Source organism: Rhinichthys klamathensis, unplaced genomic scaffold (assembly GCF_029890125.1).
Source record: "Rhinichthys klamathensis goyatoka isolate OS25496 unplaced genomic scaffold, OSU_Roscu_1.1 h1tg000019l_1, whole genome shotgun sequence".
In the NCBI taxonomy this organism is placed as follows: domain Eukaryota; kingdom Metazoa; phylum Chordata; class Actinopteri; order Cypriniformes; family Leuciscidae; genus Rhinichthys; species Rhinichthys klamathensis.
Genome location: NW_026606570.1, coordinates 1,542,147 through 1,561,898, shown reverse-complemented (window position 1 = coordinate 1,561,898; position 19,752 = coordinate 1,542,147). Strand labels below are relative to the sequence as shown.

At 46.7% G+C, this 19,752-nt stretch overlaps 1 protein-coding gene across 1 annotated transcript in view; it reads right to left on the bottom strand.

Annotated features, from left to right (window-relative positions):
* The window catches only part of LOC130071252 (segment polarity protein dishevelled homolog DVL-2-like), a 133,036-nt gene extending 113,829 nt beyond the window's left edge, over window positions 1-19,207 (bottom strand). Inside the window, exon 1 of the mRNA XM_056235949.1 lies at window positions 19,047-19,207. Coding sequence (XP_056091924.1) covers window positions 19,047-19,207 — 161 coding nt within the window. The remainder of the gene's footprint in view (window positions 1-19,046) is intronic.
* Between the last annotated feature and the right edge of the window lie 545 nt (window positions 19,208-19,752).

Sequence of the window (19,752 nt, the reverse complement as noted above, 5' to 3'; positions counted from 1 at the left end):
ACGTGTCAACACTCATGGGGCTGCAGTAAACTCAGCATCTGGGCCGCACAGCGGGGCAGATAGTACTGAATTTTAGACCGCCAAAAGCTTAGCTTGTAAGGCGGGTACCTCCAGGTTATAGTATTTTATAAATGTAGACGGCGAGGCCCAGCCCGCGGCCGTACAGATATCTTGCAGGGAAACCCCGCTAGACCATGCCCACGAAGAGGCCACGCCTCTCGTGGAGTGCGCTCTGACACCCAAGGGGCACTGCAGGCCCTTTGCAGTGTAAGCGAGCGCAATGGCATCCACTATCCATCTGGATAGGCTCTGTTTTGAGGCAGCAAGTCCCTTGGAGCGCCCGCCAAACAAAACGAAAAGCTGCTCAGTCTGTCTGAAAACAGACGAGCGCGACACATAAGCTCTTAATGCCCTGACGGGGCAAAGGAGACTCGCGTCCTCCTCCTCATTGAGAACCGGAAGGGCGGACAGGGAAATTACCTGGGCCCTAAACGGTGTATTGAGGGATTTCGGCACATACCCGTGCTTAGGTTTGAAAATGACCTTCCAGTCATTAGGCCCAAACTCCATACATGACGCGCTTACTGAAAGCGCCTGCAAGTCCCCTATGCGCTTCACTGAAGCGAGAGCCATGAGAAACACTGTTTTGAACGACAGGTGTTTCATGTCCACCAGCTGGATTGGCTCGAACGGGGCGCCTTTCATGGCCTCCAGGACCGTGGAAAGGTCCCACGTCGGGACTGAAGGGGGCCTGGGAGGGTTTAGCCTCCGAGCTCCCCTAAGGAAACGCACGACTTAGTCGTTCTTCCCCAGCGACTGGCCAGACACCGGTTTTGCAAACGTTGCTATGGCCGCCACATATACTTTGAGCGTGGATGGGGTCCTGCCCTTATCCAGTAGCTCTTGAAGGAAGGAAAGCACTTCCGAAACCCCGCATTCCACAGGTGAAAAGCTCTGGGCTTGACACCATGCAGAGAAAACAGACCATTTTGAGGAGTAGAGCCGCCTGGTAGACGGAGCTCTAGCCTGCGCGATCGTATTTAACACTCCTTCTGGGAGGCTAGCGGGTACCCGTTGATGGCCCATGCGTGCAGGGACCACAGCTCCGGGCGAGGGTGCCAAATCGAGCCCTCCGCCTGAGAGAGGAGGTCTCTCCTCAATGGTACAGGCCATGGGGCAGTGCTGGTCAGCTGCATCAGGGCTGGGAACCACGTCTGGTTTGTCCAGAGCGGAGCTACGAGCTGCACTGGGCATCCGTTTTCCCTGATTCGTTCCAACACCTGAGGCAGGAGCGAGACAGGAGGAAAAGCATATAGGGGGCAGCGGGGCCAAACATGAGCCAGCGCGTCCTTGCTTTTCGAGAAAAACTTCGGGCAATGAGCGTTTTCGTGGGACGCGAATAGGTCCATCTGTGCTCTGCCGAACGTTTTCCACAGCACCTGGACCGTCTGCGGGTGCAGCGACCACTCCCCTGCTGGCACATTGTTCCTGGACAGTCTGTCTGGTCCCACATTCAGGTGACCAGGCACGTGCGCTGCTCTCAGTGAGAGCAGGTTGTGCTGAGCCCAGACCAGGAGGCGTTCCGTCAGCCTGTGAAGGTTTCGTGACCTGACGCCGCCCTGGCGATTTATGTATGCCACCACTGACATGTTGTCCGACCGGACCAAGACGTGGTGGCCTGTTACCTGGGGACAAAAACGCCGTAGCGCTTTGTCGACTGCTATCATCTCCAAGCAGTTTATGTGAAGGAGCTTTTCCCGTTCTGACCACAGGCCAGCTAGCGGTCTGCCCTCGAGCAGTGCTCCCCACCCCGAGGTGGAGGCGTCCGTAGACACCACCTTCACACTCGAAGCGGTCCCCAGACTCACACCTGACTGATACCAGTCGGTTATTTTCCAAGGTTCCAGAGCTGAAACACACTGTAGGTCGACCCTGAGGCGAAACAGACCCGCTGTCCATGCCCTGGGTGGAACCCGCGCTTTCAGCCACATCTGCAGTGGGCGCATGCGAAGCAAGCCCAACTGGAGTACAGAGGCCGCTGAGGCCATCAGCCCCAGCATTTTCTGAAACCTTTTGAGCGGAACTATCAAGCCGTGGCGGAAGGATTTCGCGACGCGCTGAATATTTAGTCCGCGCTCTGGTGACAGGCGTGCCGTCATGGATAGCGAGTCTAACACTGTTCCCAGAAAGGAAATTTTCTGACTGGGAGACAGTGAGCTCTTCGCCCAATTGACTGTGATGCCCAGCTCCTCGAGGTGCTCGAGTAATGCGGCCCTGTGTTCTATGAGCTCCGATCGTGATCGAGCTAGAATCAGCCAATCGTCCAAGTAGTTCAGGACTCGCATGCCCTGAAGTCTCAGGGGTGCGAGCGTCGCGTCCATGCACTTCGTGAATGTACGAGGTGCTAGGGACAGGCCGAACGACAGGACTGTGTATTGATATGCCTGGCCCTCGAAAGCGAATCTCAAGAATCGCCTGTGATGGGACGCTATTTGTATTTGGAAATAGGCGTCTTTCAGATCTATTGACATAAACCAGTCCCCGTGGCGCACTTGCGCCTGGTCGTAAGCATTCTGAACTGGCGTTTCACAAGCGCTCTGTTCAGCTGTCGCAGATCTAAAATGGGTCTGAGACCGCCATCTTTTTCGGTACCAGAAAATATCTGCTGTGTAGGCCCCCTTTGCTCTGAGCTTGAGATAAAGGTTCTATAGCACCTTTGCTCAGTAGTTTCGCTATCTCGGCTCGAAGTAGCTGAGATACTTCGTTTTTCACCGTCGTCTCGACGCGCGCCGTATAACGGCGGGGACGTCGAGCGAACTGTAGCGAATAGCCTCTTTTTATAGTGTTCAGCACCCATTCTGATACCCCAGGAAGCTGTGCCCACACTTTCGCGTGAATAGATAGGGGTAGAATGAGATCTGGGCTCTGGCCGAGACATAGTGACGGGCAAGGGAGCTCCGGCGTGCTGTAACGCAGACACTGTGTTTACAGTGTGTGAGGCGGGGGGCGCGCCGACCGCGGCGGGCAGCCTGGCCGCGCTCAAAACCCTTATAGCAGTTTGCTGAGGGAGAGAGAGCGGGGCGAGCCCCGTGGGGCTTAACATGTCTGTGAGTGAATGTGGGCGCAGGACAGCGGGCACATTTACTGCACTGAAAAACACCGTCGGCCTGAGCTGACTGAATGCGTGTTGGTTTCGTTTTTACAGAACCCGTGGGACATGTGGTGTGTAGTGTTTGTGGGCACTGAGACGTAGGCACATTCACTACATTTAGTGCACAATCGACATGAGGCGATTTTGTTTGTGCGAGCCCTGCATTTTTGCAGGCTGTGTTTGTGTGTAGAAATGAGCCCTGGGTTGTGGGCATTTTCAATACACTCATAAGACCATCGGCTGTGGCCGGAATACCAGAAAATACACCGTTTATGTGATTTATCTGGGTCGCCGTAGGAACAGCATTTGTGTGCAGGCAAGCGGGCATGGTACTGGCTTGCTTACTGCAAAATACACTGAAACAGTCACGTTTTCTGGAACTGAACGAGCGAAAAATTTCAGTGGAAGCCTGGCCACGGCGAGACTTTATGTGCAGGCAAGCGGGCCGTGGTACCAGCTTGTTTACTGCAAAATACACTGGAACAGTCGCATTTTCTGGAACTGAACGAGCGAAAAGTTTCGGTGGAAGTCTGGCCGCGGCGAGACTAAATTTTTATCTGCTGCGAGAGCCGGGATCGAACACGGGTCTCTCGCGCGAAGGCTTAGGGTTCCGCCACTGGACCACAGGGAGAACTACATTAGCGCAAGCAGATAAGAGAGCGTCATCACAGTTTTGTGTGTGTCGGCGTTTGTATGCAGGTGTGCGTGTTATACAACAGGCTCATTGCTGCAATAATGACATTTTCAGCCGCTCAAACTAGGAGCTGAGAAATGTTTGAGAAATGGAGATTAGTCCGGCCTCGGCGGGGACTAAAACACACTCTTTTATAATTTGCCGGTGACGCACGCCCATGGGGAGCGGGGTAGATTTCTTATAACGTAAAGAAAGCTAGCCGCGGTTTTAGGGCTCGCGGTCTTGATGCTGGCCCGTTTCCCTGACGACTCGCGGACAGAAGGGGGAGGTCCACAGAGCTCGCCTGTTGCGCGGCGGTTGCGCGGGCGCCTCCCAGTCGAGGCCGATGCTTTCCACGGCCTGAGAGAGCAGACGCATCAGCTCAGTCTCAATGCCGGCTCTCTTACCAGTGGTTTGGCGGGAAACGCTAGCGGAGGGGAGGTCCACGGAGCTCGCCCAATCCTCGCTATCAGATGCCAGAAGAGAACACGCCTCGGTGGGTTCGTCGAACTCGTGGACGGACGCGGCGGCAGGCGGCGGCCGTTGTCCGTCAGTGAGCGACTCGAGCGAAGCCGGCGAAGCCGACGGGCGAACCGGCGAGCTTTGGCGGGCTAGAGAGAGCTCGGGAGCGCGCTGGGCGCGGCACCACGGCGGACTGTGGTGAAGGCTCGGAGAATGATGCCAGGCGAGTCCTCAGAGTCACCATGGGCAAAAACTCGCAGTGAGGGCATCCACCGTCAGCGAGCGCGATGGCCGCATGATCCTCACCCAGGCAGGACACACAGATGACGTGACGTTCCCCGTCGCTGAGTGGGGCGCGGCACGAGCCACAGGATGGCATCTTTAAAAAGACGCAGCTCTTTTGTGATGAGAAGTGTGAGTCGCATCAAGTAAGCGAGCAAACACTCTCAGCAGAGTAAGGATACAAAGTGATATAAAAGGATATAGAACGCCGGAAAGCGCAGCAGGTACGGCAGTTGAAGGCGGCGAGGCCAGCGACTCCAGAGCTCGTCCCGCTGAAAAGCTTGCTTCGACGGCGCGGCTTCTCACTCCGGATCCAGCGATGCGTGTGCTTCGCTGAAGAGATGAAAATCAGCTTGTACCAGCCTAACGAGCATATTTATAGAGTGAGACCACGCCCTTTCTGGCGGGACGTGACGATATGGGCGCGAGTTGCCCCCATTGGTCATTACGTCACGCAGAGTCTCTCTCGATAGGCTGCTGCATTTGCCGCAAGAGCAGCCAATAGGCGCGCGAGCTGTCTCGCCTGTGTCTGCTTGCTGCTGCAAAGCGTTTTAAATTAATAAAAAATTAAGGATAATTTTTGGCTTCAATATCTCGTGGAAAAGAGGTTTTCCCCTAGCGTAAGCTATTACGCAGTACGAGAGATACTCTCGTAAGAGAACTGCTGCTGTGCAGACTGGAGTTAGAGTTTTGCACATGTAGCTCCAGTTGTGCTCACTGTCGTTTAGCAATCCAAAAAAACTGTAAATCATTTTTATAAAAAGAATGAGTCAAAAAAGATAAATTACTGCCATTTTCAATGCACATTAGCTTATCTTTTATTAGTAATAGTAAAATTCGGTCCGATTTTCCCGTGGCGTCTGTCGTTGCTATGCAACCGTGCACTGCGTTCTCCACAACGACAAAGAAGTTATATAGTAGCTAATGGATTTCCACCACCGATAAACGCTTGCTGTAGCTCTGCTACAAGATTTATTTACGGAGAAGAGAAAAACACCCGAGTGGTGTTTGGGTTGCATACCATCCTTCACGTTGACTGAGCTTTCACTGTTGTTACGAAAAGGTGAAGCTGATGGTTGGTTCTTGTCACATGACCTGCGTTGCGCTTGCGGCACTCTGAAATGTTGAGGTATTCTATTTTCATCTCGCTCCGCCTGGAATACATGAGCGCGCCGCTTCAATGATGAGCGCGCTTGCTGTGCGCCTACATTTTAAATAACGAACTTGAACGCGCAAAAGACACAATATGTGAACGGCCCCTTGACGAGTTACCTCCAATCAGGCCACGAGCTACTGGTAGCTCGCGAGCGACGTGTTGGAGTAAAAGATACGCAGCAAGAAGAAACACTAGTGGTTCACGATTGCGCACATACTGCTGTTTTGGCGCGCAGTGTTCTGATTTCCTATTTACTTGTTTGGTGGAGGCAATCCAGAATTACTGTTGGTGAAATTATATTCAGACCCCCCTCCCCCCCTCCCTCCCTCCCTAAAAAAACTCTTCGGATCTGCACGATTCACATAAGTCACCCAAACTGCCGTGAAAAAAGCGGGAGGCGCCGAAAAGCGTGCTGTTTGCATCCCTGACAGCAGTAATGACTTTATGAACTTCTTCACTTATAAGATTGATAATATCAGGGAGAAAATTATAACTATGCAACCGTCTACTATAGCATCGCATCAGGGAGTGCATTGTAGTCTCCCCAAGGAAAAATTCGATTCATTCATTGCTAGAGAAGAGGAAGAATTTTCTAAACTCGTTAAATCAATATCATTAATTCATCTTTGTCATTAGGATACGTACCAAAAACTTTTAAGCTGGCTATGATTAAACCACTTGTTAAAAAAATGCAACTTGATCCTACAGAATTAGTCAATTACAGGCCGATCTCAAATCTACCTTTTCGGTCCAAGATACTAGAAAAGGCAGTATCCTCACAATTATGTTCCTTTTTAGAAAGAAATGATATCATATTAGCCCGGTTCAGTCAACACTGCATTGGCTCCCTATTAAACATTTGTAAGGACTGGGCTAAAAGGGTGAATCTGAAAGGACTAAAGACATCCTGCTAAAGACCCAAAAAGCCTGGAATGTAAATTTACACACACACACACACAGCCACACACACACACACACACGCACGCATCCCCCACAAATGAAGCCTGCTCAGGACAGAGCGTGGTTTCCTGTTACGAGACACTTGTATGACTGACTTGGAATTTGATGTTCAAAGAGAAAGAAACTTCTTTTCTTTAAAAGACATTTAACCCGATATATTCAATGTGTTTTTATGTGTCCATTTGCCCATGTCACATTGTAATGACTATAATTTGTCCGTAACTTAAAAGTGAATTATAAATACCCTAGGTGTATTTTTAAAGTAAATGTTTACCTATAACAGTCGTGTTTGATATCGTAAAAATGCCCTTGACTTGACTCAGCCAGATATATGTATGAACACACCGTGAAAGGTATGATTAAGTGCATAACACATCTCTGCAGTAGAAATGACCCTTCCTAACACAGGTCATAATTTAATTAGACAAGCAGTCTGACAAGACAAAGAGAAATAAAACCCAAAGTCCCGCCTGTAAGCTTCCAACCCTCTAATTGGCCAAGCCAACAGGAAGAGGCTGGATTTCTCCAAAAAGTGATAAATGACGCTTCTCCCCTGCGCTCGCTCTCTTCCTCCCGTGTCCTCGTGTCATGATGTAACGTCTCGCCTCCGGGCGAGCTCTTCGCCTTTCTTTTATTTGTTTCTAGTTTAGTTTGTGTTTTTCAGTTGTAGATAAGTCTCTGTGTTTAATTCCAATCGACGATTGAAAAGAAAACCCCGTGACATATCTCTTCAGCAAATCCATCTACAAGGGACCTTTAAACGAGCGCGCGCTCGCTTTGAAGGAGAAACACGCGCACGTGACCGCGTGACGCGCCGGACCGAGCGAAGCACGCGCTTCTTCGCCAGCCATGCACAGATGGAACATTAACTCCTCGTGATTCCTCCGTTCTACGAAGTGAAACGAACTCAGCCGAACTATTTCCCTTTGGTAATGTTACCCCAAAGACTTTGAACCTCCGTTCAACACGCGCGCCAAGCAGCCCACGTGATGCTTCCTCACACACATAGGAATCCTCTCACGCACGCGGCCAGACAAGGCCGCGCAGGATTGCCGCAATACAGAGAGACCAAGAAACTTGCGCAAGTATATCTCTTTATAGAGCTTCTAAGAAGTTTTAAGATGATGTTTCGTGTTGTTATCAGAGAGGTGAATGTCTTCCTGCCAATGAAATTCTCCCAATTTCTCTGTTCTCTCTCTCCCCATCCCCTTTCCTCTCTCTCTTACTCGCTCACGCGTGTACGTTATCCATTGTCCAAACTTTATGCATTTCTCGTTCATTGATGTCTTATTGTATTGTTCATTGTTGTCTATGTGTTTGTAAATACATATATCCCATGTAACCGTAGTAAATACATAAGTAGTCATGCCTTTATTAAATCCATTATATTCATTTTGATTGATGTTACTGTGTCTGCTCATACTCCAGGTCTCTGAAATGAATAGATCAAGCTACGGCTTTATAAATTAAAAATACTTTAAAGAGTATGTGTTTATAGGGCAGAAAACCCAGTTCTTCTGGCCAGAGAATTGCGTTTCCTGAAATCCTATGAAGTAAGATGATATGTGGGATTCCCCCAATATTAATCTGACAATTGAGCTAATTAAATTTTACCTGTCTGTAAAACGTGATCTATGCAATCAACTTGTAGTTAAAATGCAAGGATACACGTATGCATGCAGGTAAAATGATAGATCCTCCCTTAGAGGGAGAGTAAATTCAATGTAAGACTGATCTAATCCAAACATGTATGAATAATTATTAATTACCAATTATTAATTAATTTATGCAAATTCCCCACGGATTAGATCCGCCCTGAATCCTTACACATTGTATACATTTTAAAATATTGCTGATTACTTACAAAGCACTAAATGGTTTAGCTCTGCAGTACTTGAGCGAGCTCTTAACGCATTTAGTCCTTCACGTCTATTGCGATCTCAAAATTCCGGCCAGTTGATAATACCTAGAATATCAAAATCGACTGCAGGCGGTAGATCCTTTTCCTAATTGGCACCAAAGCTTTGGAACAGTCTTCCTAACATTGTCCGGGAAGCAGACACACTCTGTCAGTTCAAAGCTAGACTAAAAACACATCTCTTTGACCTTGCATACACATAACACACTATAGAGGGTTTTCACGACGCGTCATCAATCCAGAACTCGGCCATTTTGGAGGCACTGAACATAAACAATGCCACTGAACAAATTTGGCTGATTATTGCTGCTGAAAAATGGTCTAGTTTTGGTCTGTCCTAATCGGTTGCATCGGGAAAAAACATTTCGAGTTCTATAGACTGCCAAAAGTTAAAGAGAAGAGTGCAAAAAACTGATGAAAGAAGGCGTTTGTGGTTGAGAGAGGCACAGCATCAGCTCATCAACCACATGTGTGAATGAAGCGTTGACTATGGCTAAAATGTTGACTATGGCTACATTCACACTGTCAGTCCAAATCCGATTATCTTTGTATCCGATTGGAATCTGATCTAAAATGATGTCCACACTGTGTATCGCAACTGTTCAGATCCGATTTGTGTGTCCATGCAGCTCTTGGGCAATATGGCACTGACATTGCGTTGATGGAGGGGTTTGCATTTGCAATAGAGATGTTGTCTTATTTAAATTTTACAACATGGAAATGTGTAGCCGCTGCGCTGGACTATACTGCGTATTGAGCTGCATAACTGTAGGAGGCTGGTATGTACAGCTTTTTTCCCACACCGATTTCAAAATATGTTTCAGAAATAATAATTTTCTGCTCGTCCGGCACTTTGCAACAACACAGCATTGTTTCGGCAGCGACTTGCAGCATGTTTCCTCAAACAATGTCTGACGTTTACATTTTACGTGGCGTGAGAGTCACATACCACCCGAAATCCGATCGTTCAGACTGAAGCCGATGTCCTGATATGTGAATAGGATTTCAAACCACATATGGATGTAGCTTGAAACGGATTTCATGAGCTTTTTTGGACTGACAATCTGAACGTAGCCTATGAAATAGAGGGAAGAATTGCAGTACGGGCTAGAGAAGCTAGCTCGTTCGGACCTTTACCATATTAACTTTAGTTTGTCAAAATTTTGCGCTCTCTCCTGCTTACTAAGTCCTTCTCTATATGATTTCGCACCTACCACGTGTTTTTTCCGTGGTTTTTTAATGTAACAATGTGTTCAGTAGTACATAAACAGTGCAATCCATGCAGTTGTTTACATCCGAGTGCCTCCATAATGGCTGCGCATCCGGGTTACCGCCCAGAACGTGACGTCGGTGAAAACCCTCTATAGACGTCTATAATTCAATGTTAGGCTGCATAGATTAGGTCAGCCGGAACCGGGAACACTTCCCATAAATCCTGATGTACTCGTTACATCATAAGAAGAATTGCATCTACGCTAATATTAGTCTCTCTGTTTATCCCAAGGTTTTCCGCAGTCCGCCGGATCCAGGCCATATCCAGATCTGATGAAGGACCTGCGTCTGGATGCGACGACAACGCAGTCCTGAAGTGTCACTAGTCCCTTCCTGTGAAGGGCTCCTTCCCTTTACCTCTGTACAGATAATCGTTGTCGGGATAATTCTGGTTCACGTGGCTATGGTGAAGTGATAAAATTCTGTATTATAAATTTTAAGGCCAGCCAAGTAGTTTGTTGAGGGTTGGTTTTTTAGGGAAGGACTACATGCCTGCCCACATATATTCAAACGTCCATACCTATAGAATGAACTTTTAATAACGCATGTGCACGCCATCAGCATTCTCACAGGTTTGCGTTTTTAAAGTTTGCGTAGAGAGAACTGAAGAGTTTTCTGTTAAAACGGTGTCGTGTTAGTGGCCCCTAAGTTAATAACTAATGATCGTTGCGACGGAAGTAAATCAATCAAAACTAACTTTATTCTAGAGCTGCCGTAAAGCCAAAACAATCTGTTACTTTAATTTCCTATTATCACTGTAAAGCCGCTTTGGAACAATCTACATTGTTAACCCTTTAGGCGCCAGAGGTTTTTTCCTAAAACGTTCGATTTTGACATCTTAATTTCAAAAGGCTATATCTTAAAAGTGATAAAAGATAGAGACTTTCTGTAAATTAGAGAAATATTAAGGATGACCCAAAGTTTATGTAGGGATTACATTTGCCCATCTAATTTGCATATTATGACGTCATATGGTGGTGGCAATCTTGGATTATGATGTTTAAATGATAAAATGCAGCACTTCTTTCCCCAAAAAATGTCCATCACCTTCTGTATGCTATATTGCACAATACTGAATGCTCAGGTATATAGTAAGTAGTAAACAAACTGTGTAAATCATTACTAATAAATGGTAGAAACAAACCGAATGCATGTAGTGGTTGGCCTTTTGCTGTAGAGATTTTCCATTTACTAAATACAGTAGGCACTCTGATTCCATGTATGGGGCACATATATATTATTCATATGACATACAAACACAAGTTGACAAGACCTGTTTAGTTCAAACGCTCACTCGCACAGATCATGAGTGACATGATACGAGCAGCGCGGCCAGATCTGCCTCGCGCGCGCGCCGAGTGTGCACAGCTCGGACTACTGTCATTGTCATTGCGACTCCTCACCCTGCCTCCACGTTGTCTCCTAACTGTCCTATGAATACTTCGACCTCGTCTAACATACCCAGTGGTATTAGACAAAGTCTCCACCACAATACTGTCGCCGCGATTGCGGAGAGGATCTGATAAAGTGGCTCACTCGCACACTAGCTCCGCTTTTGATTGAACTGATTCATTGCGCTCTAACTCGAACATTTTGTATAGAAACATGACGTTTTTTTGATTCGGGGATGAAGTATGACATGTCTGCCATCCAGTGGAGGGGAGGTCGAACGAAATTTGACACCCAATTTGACAAAATCGGCCGTTTTATTCAGTGCCGCATCTTGTCGAGTAAACCCGACCGTGGCGCCTAGAGGGTTAAAAGCGCTATATAAATGAAGATGACTTGACTTGGAGGGGTGACTCCCGTCCGTGAGGGAGCGGAGGACTCGCTGTCGTTTGCCTAAGGCCGGAGCCTGCTGTCGTCCGCCATGATGGGGAGGAGCAGGGAAAGGGGGACACCGGCCGACTGCCCGAACTCGGAGGATCCGTCGGCGTCCACCAGGCTGGTGGAGGACCAGATGGCAGGGGGTTTGTGGGAACCGGACTAAGATTTTTTTTTCTCTCTCCCCTCTCTCGTATCTGTCGTTGGAGAATGGCGCGAGGCCGGTGGCATGATTGCTGATGAGCGACACCTGCACGACGCACTGGTCTTGTATCTCTCACGGAGGAGCAGAAGCATAAAGAAGCATCAACGACAGTGGAGATCGAGAGAGGAACAGGCCTGGACTTATGTTGTGTTTTATGTTTTATTATGTGACAGCAGTCGTCCGTGAGGGACTGCTGTCTTTTACTTTATAATATAAAGTATAATTAATTAATTTATAATTAATTAATATTAATATTGAGTGGTATTGTATATTGTCTAAAAAAAGTCAAAAATACAGATGTTTTGTTTCTTTGGCCTTTTAGGTTTTAACAGTTATGATAAGACTTAAATTGTAATGACTATTATAAATACAGGTAAATGGTAAATGGACTGCATTTATATAGCGCTTTCACAGACCCAATGGCCAACAAAGCACTTTTACATATTGCCTCACATTCACCCATTCACTCACTCATTCATACACCGACAGCGGTGTATGAATGAGGTATGCATATGATGCTGATATTATGCATTTTAATGAATAAAGAGAAAAATAAATAATTTAATTATAAATATTGTGGGTTTTTTATTGCGATTTTTTTTACAGGGATTATTCAAAACAAATAAATAGAAAAGAACAGGAGGAACCACATTACAAGTCAAACATACAAGTGTTTACATGAAACCTCCACCTGAATCCCTTATTTGTTATCCTTGACTTGGAAGTCTGTTCATGTTTTAAACTTTGAAGAAAAAAAAGGATACATTACAGAATACATAACAATCGACATAAAGATATCAAATAAGTCTTTAACCCTCTGGGCTTCTTCGTTTAGGGGTTACACTTAGCTTCCTCCCGGTCAAAAAAGGCCGAAGCCTTAAAATTGAACTTTCCCCCCCCCCCCAGGAAAACCAATCAAATATATTCTTGTTCAATAATATTTTTTTATTATTATTTAGAATTTTTAAAGATTTTTATGATACTTTGTATTAATTATATAATTATGTTTTCCATTAGAATTTTTTTTTTTTTATTATTATAAAAAAACCTTATTTTTCAATAAAAGCAACATTTCACATCAAAATAGAGTGCAGGCTGCAGGCAAAAAAATTTTTAAAGTGAGAAGACCGCCATCCAGTGGCTTTAAAAATATATAAATGTGTGTAATGTCTTTAACGGCCTGTAGGCTGCCTATAGCTTCCTATATAAATACATAGAAAGGCTTTTTGTTCTCTTACGAGAGGTTCTCTCGTATTGCGTAAGTTAGCTTACGCTACGAGAAAGATTCATCTTTTCGAGATATTGAAGCCAAAAAATTATCCTTAATTTTGTATTCATTGTCAACGCAGTGCAGCAGCTAGCAGACCTAGAGCAGGCTATCTAACGTGCTCATAGGCTGCCCTGCGGGAACTGCAGCAGCCTACCAGTGAGCCCGACGTGACGTCACGTCCAATGAAGGGCGCTCGCGCCTTCACAGCGTCATAGCCCACCAGAATGGGCGTGGCTTAGAGTATATAAGCGGGGCTCGGAGGCTGATTCTCTGATTTTCATCTCTTCAGCGACGCTCTCTACATCGCTGGATCTCGAGAGAAGCCGCCGCCGCCATCGAGGAAAGCGACTAGCCAGCTTAGGACAGCGCCTGAAGAAGCCGGCAGTCTTCGCCACCTTCAGCCATCCGTGCGAGCTACGCTATCCGGCGACGTATCCTTTTGCTTACCTTGCTACTTGCATCTAAAAGAGCGCGAGCGTCTTTTTCAAGATGCCTCGCACTTCCTGCGGCTCGTGCAGAGCCCCGCTCAGCGATGGAGACCGCCACGTTATCTGCGCTCTCTGCCTGGGCCAGGAACACGCAGCTCTCGCCCTCTCGTCAGGGGGCTGCGAGCACTGCGAAGCGCTTCCGATGTCGACCCTGCGGGCTCGACTCGAAGTGTTCAACCCTCCCACTCCGCCCTTTGCAGGACCGCGCAAGAAGAAGCGCCGTTCTCAAAGGCCGCCGGAGCCTGTGGCCACAGCGACGCGCTCGCCGGATTCCCTCCCTCGAGCCTCGCTCTCACCTTCTCCGCCTCTCCTCACGGACGCGCAGCCGCCGCCTCCGAGCCGCGCTGCCATCGTGTCTGATGACGAGACCGATGGAAACGCCACAAGGGATTGCTGTTCCGTCCTGGCATCGGACAGCGAGGAATGGTCGGGCTCTCAACGCTCCTCCTCCTCCTCGATCCAGGAATCAGGCCGGACCCGTGCTGGAGTGGACGCCGAGCTGATGCGCCTCCTGTCTCAGGCTGTCGAACGACTCGGGCTCGAGTGGTCGCCACCGAAGGAGCCCGCACCCAACAGGCTCGACGGCTGTGATCTCAAGAGTCTCCGCCGTCAAGCGCCCACAGCCAGGTCCGCCCCTTTTCTGCCTGAACTCCACACGGAACTGGCTAAGTCGTGGAATTCACCATTTTCCACCAGGCTTCAGTCCCACGTCTCCGCCTCGCTCTACCAAGTGGACGGCGAGGGGATATTCTGCCATTCCTCCTGTGGAAGAGGCGGTCGCAGCGCACCTTTGTCCGCCCTCCGCGAGATGGCGCTCAAGGTCTGCCCTCCCGTCTAAAGCCTGCAGAGCCACACAGAGCCTTGTCGGCCGCGCATACACCGCCGCCGGACAGGCCGCATCCGCTCTGCACTCGATGGCTGTGCTTCAAATCCTGCAAGCCGACCTCCTCCGTGAATGGGAAGAGAAGGGCCGGGATCCAGCTGTTGTTACTGACTTGAGGAGCGCGACAGATCTCTCACTTCGCGCGACCAAGACCGCAGCTCAAGCCATCGGGAGGTCTATGGCCACGTTAACCGTCACGGCAAGGCACCTTTGGTTAACGCTTGCTGACATGAGGGAATCTGAGCGCACCACCTTCCTCAACGCGCCTCTCTCCCCCACTGGTCTCTTCGGCCCAGCGGTGAGCGGGATCGTCGACCGTTTCTCCGAGGTACAGAAGACCACGCAGGCCATAAACCTCTTTCTGCCTCGACACTCGAGTTCCTCTACAGGCCGCTCACGTGACCAGCCGCCTGCACGAGCCACCACTCAGCGTCCAGCACAGCCTAGCCAGCCTTCGCAGCGACGTCAGGGCGGCCGCCCTAGGTCGCGCTCGGACAGCCGTCACAGACCGCCGCCCCCCAGAGGGCCTCGGCAGAAGATTGCGCTGAAGCCCGAGCACGCGAAATCTTCCTAGCAACTGCAAGAGGAAGAAAGAGACGGTTGAGTCCCGCTGCGGCCGGACCGCCGTCGAAGCCCATTTCCCTGTCAGTCCCCTCTTTACAGGCTACTGCAGTGGTTCATTTAGCAGCCAACGAGCCGGTAACACTACCCTCTCGCCTGCACACAAACGCCGTTTTCACGGCGACCCAGAGAAATCTAAAAATAAGTATAAATTCTGGTTATCCGGCTCACGCCGATGGTGTTTTAAGTGTAGAGAAAGTGCCCACGCCCCAGTGTTCACCCCTACACACAAGCACAACACTCCCCGTGTCACTCACAGAGCCCACTCTCATAAAGCAGGCAAAAGCCGCTCGAGTGTTGAATACAAGAAATGTGTCCACAGGTCTGTGCCCACTCTCTGCCCGCTCTGTTACACGGCCTCTAAAGACTCATATCAGTCAGGTTATGAACGTAAGTCACGTGCCCGCCCACGAGCGCTCACGCTTACTGACACATGCCTCTCCCCGAGCGCCGCCCATGCATTTAAGAGTTGTCACAAAATGCAGGGCGATTATAAGACGCTCCCCATCAAAAACGATCGGGGCGTCAAACCTACATGTAAGTACGCGCTCACTCTTCCTAATAAACACTCTGCCCAGGGCTCGGCTCGCGCATCACAAAGTGGTAAAGGTGCGCTCCCCATTCATGGCTATCGGGACGCCACACACATATCAGCCTGTCACAGCTGTCAGCGAGCTGCTGCCTCCAAGCACGCCACGCCCACTTCTCCGGTTCAGTTTCTCGGCGATCAGAACCCGGAGACCATTCGCCCCCTAGCTACACATATAAAAGCATGGGAAGCTATCCCAGGGGTTTCAGAATGGGTGCTGAGCACAATAAGGCATGGCTATTCACTACAGTTCACTCGCCGTCCCCCGCGCTGTCAAGCACGGACCGCGACAACTGTGAATGCGGAAGTAGCACATCTACTCCGCGCAGAAATAGCGAAGCTGCTGTGCAAAGGGGCTATATAATTGGTACCGCCTTCTCTGAGTGAGTCGGGCTTTTACAGCCGTTATTTCCTCGTACCCAAGAAGGACGGAGCCCTCAGACCCATCTTAGATCTGAGACATTTGAACGAAGTGCTTATGAAAAGACCGTTCAAAATGCTTACAAGCAGAAAAATCCTCGCGCATGTTCGCCCGAGGGACTGGTTTATTTCTCTCGATCTGAAAGATGCCTATTTCCGGATTCAGATAATACCCCGTCACAGGCCATTCTTGAGATTCGCCTTCGACGGTCAGGTATATCAATACACCGTCCTGCCGTTCGGCCTGTCTCTAGCACCCCGTACATTTACGAAGTGCATGGACACGGCTCTAATACAACAAAAGTCACCAAGTTTCATCCCCCTCCGATGAAGCAAAAAAAATGTACATTTCAAAACGTTAACGGTTTCGGGCCCAGATGTACATGACTACAAACACAAATATACATAAACAAATTTTTTAAAAAAGTAAATAGTAATTTAAAAAAATGTATATTGTATGTTGTTTAATACAAAAAATAAAAATGTGTTCTTTCTATAGCTGCCATGTTCTAGAGTCAGGTTAGTCTTGTATTGTAATGATTTATGACTGCTGTGTGCCTAATGATGATGATATAACGCTTTTTAATGAATGATGGTAAAAAAAAAGTATATATAAAAAATATAATTTTAATGAATTAAATATATATTAAATTACAATTAAGTTTGTAGTGTAATCTTAAATGTAATTTTTTTGCACCCTGCAGTGACTAGTAATTTGCAGATAGATTTTCACACTTTTTTTTCCGCAGTAAAGCACATTCCACAAACAATGCAGTCGTACTGTACGTTTACTAGCCATATAAGACCAAATATAGAACATATATTCACAAGACCAACACGCTAATCCACAAGAAACTGATTAACGTAAACTGTAACTGACTGTTCTAAAACTTTGAACGGCGGGCACTGACGTCACTGCCAATATGGTGCCTCACATCGGCCAAGTCAGCTGTTATGCTTTCTCCAGTGGAAAGAAGATACAGACCCTCTCATCTCCCTATAAGATAATCTCTGATATTACTACAGCTGTTCTTTCAAGATCTAGATGCCTTTTAATACTGAATCATAAACTCCACAAATATTTGAGGTACGGAACAAGTTCTGTAATGTCTTTTGTTATTTGAAGCAATAAAACTTAGTCCTGGAGATGAGAAACATTTATCAACAGTGATCAACATGATCATTATACAAAATGGTAAGCAAGTGCTGCAGGAACACAGTCTTTAATGTCGGTTTGGTGTGTTACGGCTTTTACTCTATTGTATGCCTAAAATTAGTTTCAGACAGATACATCAGAGAGGAAAATCAACCACCCATTTTAATTTTAAAGACAGACCACACAAATGTAAAGTACAAACATAAAACTTAATGTAATTGAACATTCACCCTTTATTCACATCTAGAAACTTCTGTGCAGTCAGTGAGCTCCTAAACATTGCCTGTTGTCCTGTAAGGGGTAAACAAGGCAAGAGAAAGCATCTAAGTGAGAACAGCAAGGTCAGACAGAGGTCATACACTGCAGAAGAACAGTGAACTATACAAGTAGAGTGTAAAGGGCCTTACTAATGACTCTCAGCACTTTGCACATTACAGCAACCATAAAGGAGAAAGCAGAGAAAAATCAAAGCTTTTATGATTTAATCAGATTACTCTGTTAGGGACAGGGAGCACATGCTTCTCCCAGGTTTTTATGTGAGGTGGGCATTTAGACACAAAGCTGCTGAGAGGAGACAGCCAGTTTGGCACAAGACTTTCTAACACAAGACTTTCTAACACAAAGGACAGATAAAAAGACAGGATTTCACAGACAGGACTTATAAGGATGTTGGAAACACAAGTCTTCTACTCATTAACAATAGACTGAGATACATATAGAGACAGCACCAGATACCATGGTTCTCTCTCTCTCATGTAAATATAAATGTGTGCGTGTCAATAAATATCGATAACCATTGCAGGCTTTGTTTGTGTAGATAGAGGGGAAACTGATTGCGACATTAGCAGCATCACTGGTGTGTGCTGATCTAATCAACAGCAGCTCTAAAGCGGCATTAAGCAAAGTGTATTTAGGACTTTAGTTACAGTAACCACTTAGGGGATTTTTCTACTACAGACATGCCATTGCACACCTTAATTGTACTCTTAGAGACTTTGAGATTACCTAAAAAATGAAATAGCCTAAACATTTAGTTGCCAAACTAGCAGAAACTGGGGTGAAATTAAATCTCAGCACTAATTCTGTATGGGTGCCACGTGTGATTAATGTGATAAAAGAAAAAATGTGATAAAAAAAAAGTATGGGGTTCGAACATTGTATCGTTATACCATTAAATTAATGCCATGTTGTTGTTGTTTTTTTGTTGATATATCATCTTTACAAAACTGTATATGGCTGTACCATGGTCCATGGAGCAGTGATGGTATGACATGGTAATGTCATGGTACTATGGCATATACCATTGCACTCCAATTCATGTATCATGGTCCATCATGGTTGTTCAAAAACAATGGTACTCTTTAGTATATTTTCCATGCCTGTTGTTTGCACATGGAACCATATTAACACAGATTATGAGACATGCTAGTATCATAGTATTGGAATATTAATTTTTGTGTATGCTATATAACAGACTACTGTAGGCTATTCGGTGTATAGAATACACTGTATTATTTTAAATATTTTTGAGAACCATGTAAATACAATGATTAATTAAAATAGTAATGAATCAGTACAGAAGCAGGTAAAGTAATCGTTTTTTTTTTTTTTTACATGTACCGTGTTGTTTGTTGTCAAAATACAAAATACTTAGGAATTACCATCTGATACAATCGCCTCTTGAAAAGAGGATGCGCGTTCACGTCCACGACTCACCCGAAGTCCTGATCCATGGACTTGAAGAAGAACTTATACTTAGGTTTATTGAGAACTTGTTTAAAGTCCAACAGTGTGATTTCTTCCGAAGAGATTGGAATCTTCACCAGGTACGGCGTCTCCTCCTCGTCTATATGATATATTATTTTGGTTTCCGCCATTTCCTCGGTAGTTTTTTCTCCTTCGTTCGGACAAAACTAACTTTCCAGGCGGATTAGCTGGGAACCATTAACATTTCAAGGTTCAAACGATCTTTCAGTTTCCCTCGAGATCATTTTTAGACGTCAGATGTAGGTTCTACTAACTCCAGCATAAACCGTATTCCTGTTGTCCTCCTTTTGTTGTTGTTAAATTCCCCATACATTCATGGTGTCCCCAAACTTTTCCAGCGAATGCTCATACAGTGTGGTTGGGGGAGGGAAAGCCAACGCGGCGTTATGACGTTTAACAGGAGCTTGAAACCCCCCTTCACCCGCCCCCATCATCAATTCCCCATTATAAACGCAACAACACCCTCTAAAATTTTGAACAAGCTACAGTGCACCCTAAAGTTTGTGGACACTTAAAGGTGCAATAGGTGATTCTCTACAGAATTTTGTTAATGCTGGTTGAAAATCTCCTCATATCCCGACAATCACTATGTGAAACGGTCTACATGTATTTTTATAAATATATATCGTCTGTGGAAGCTATTACCATAAAATTT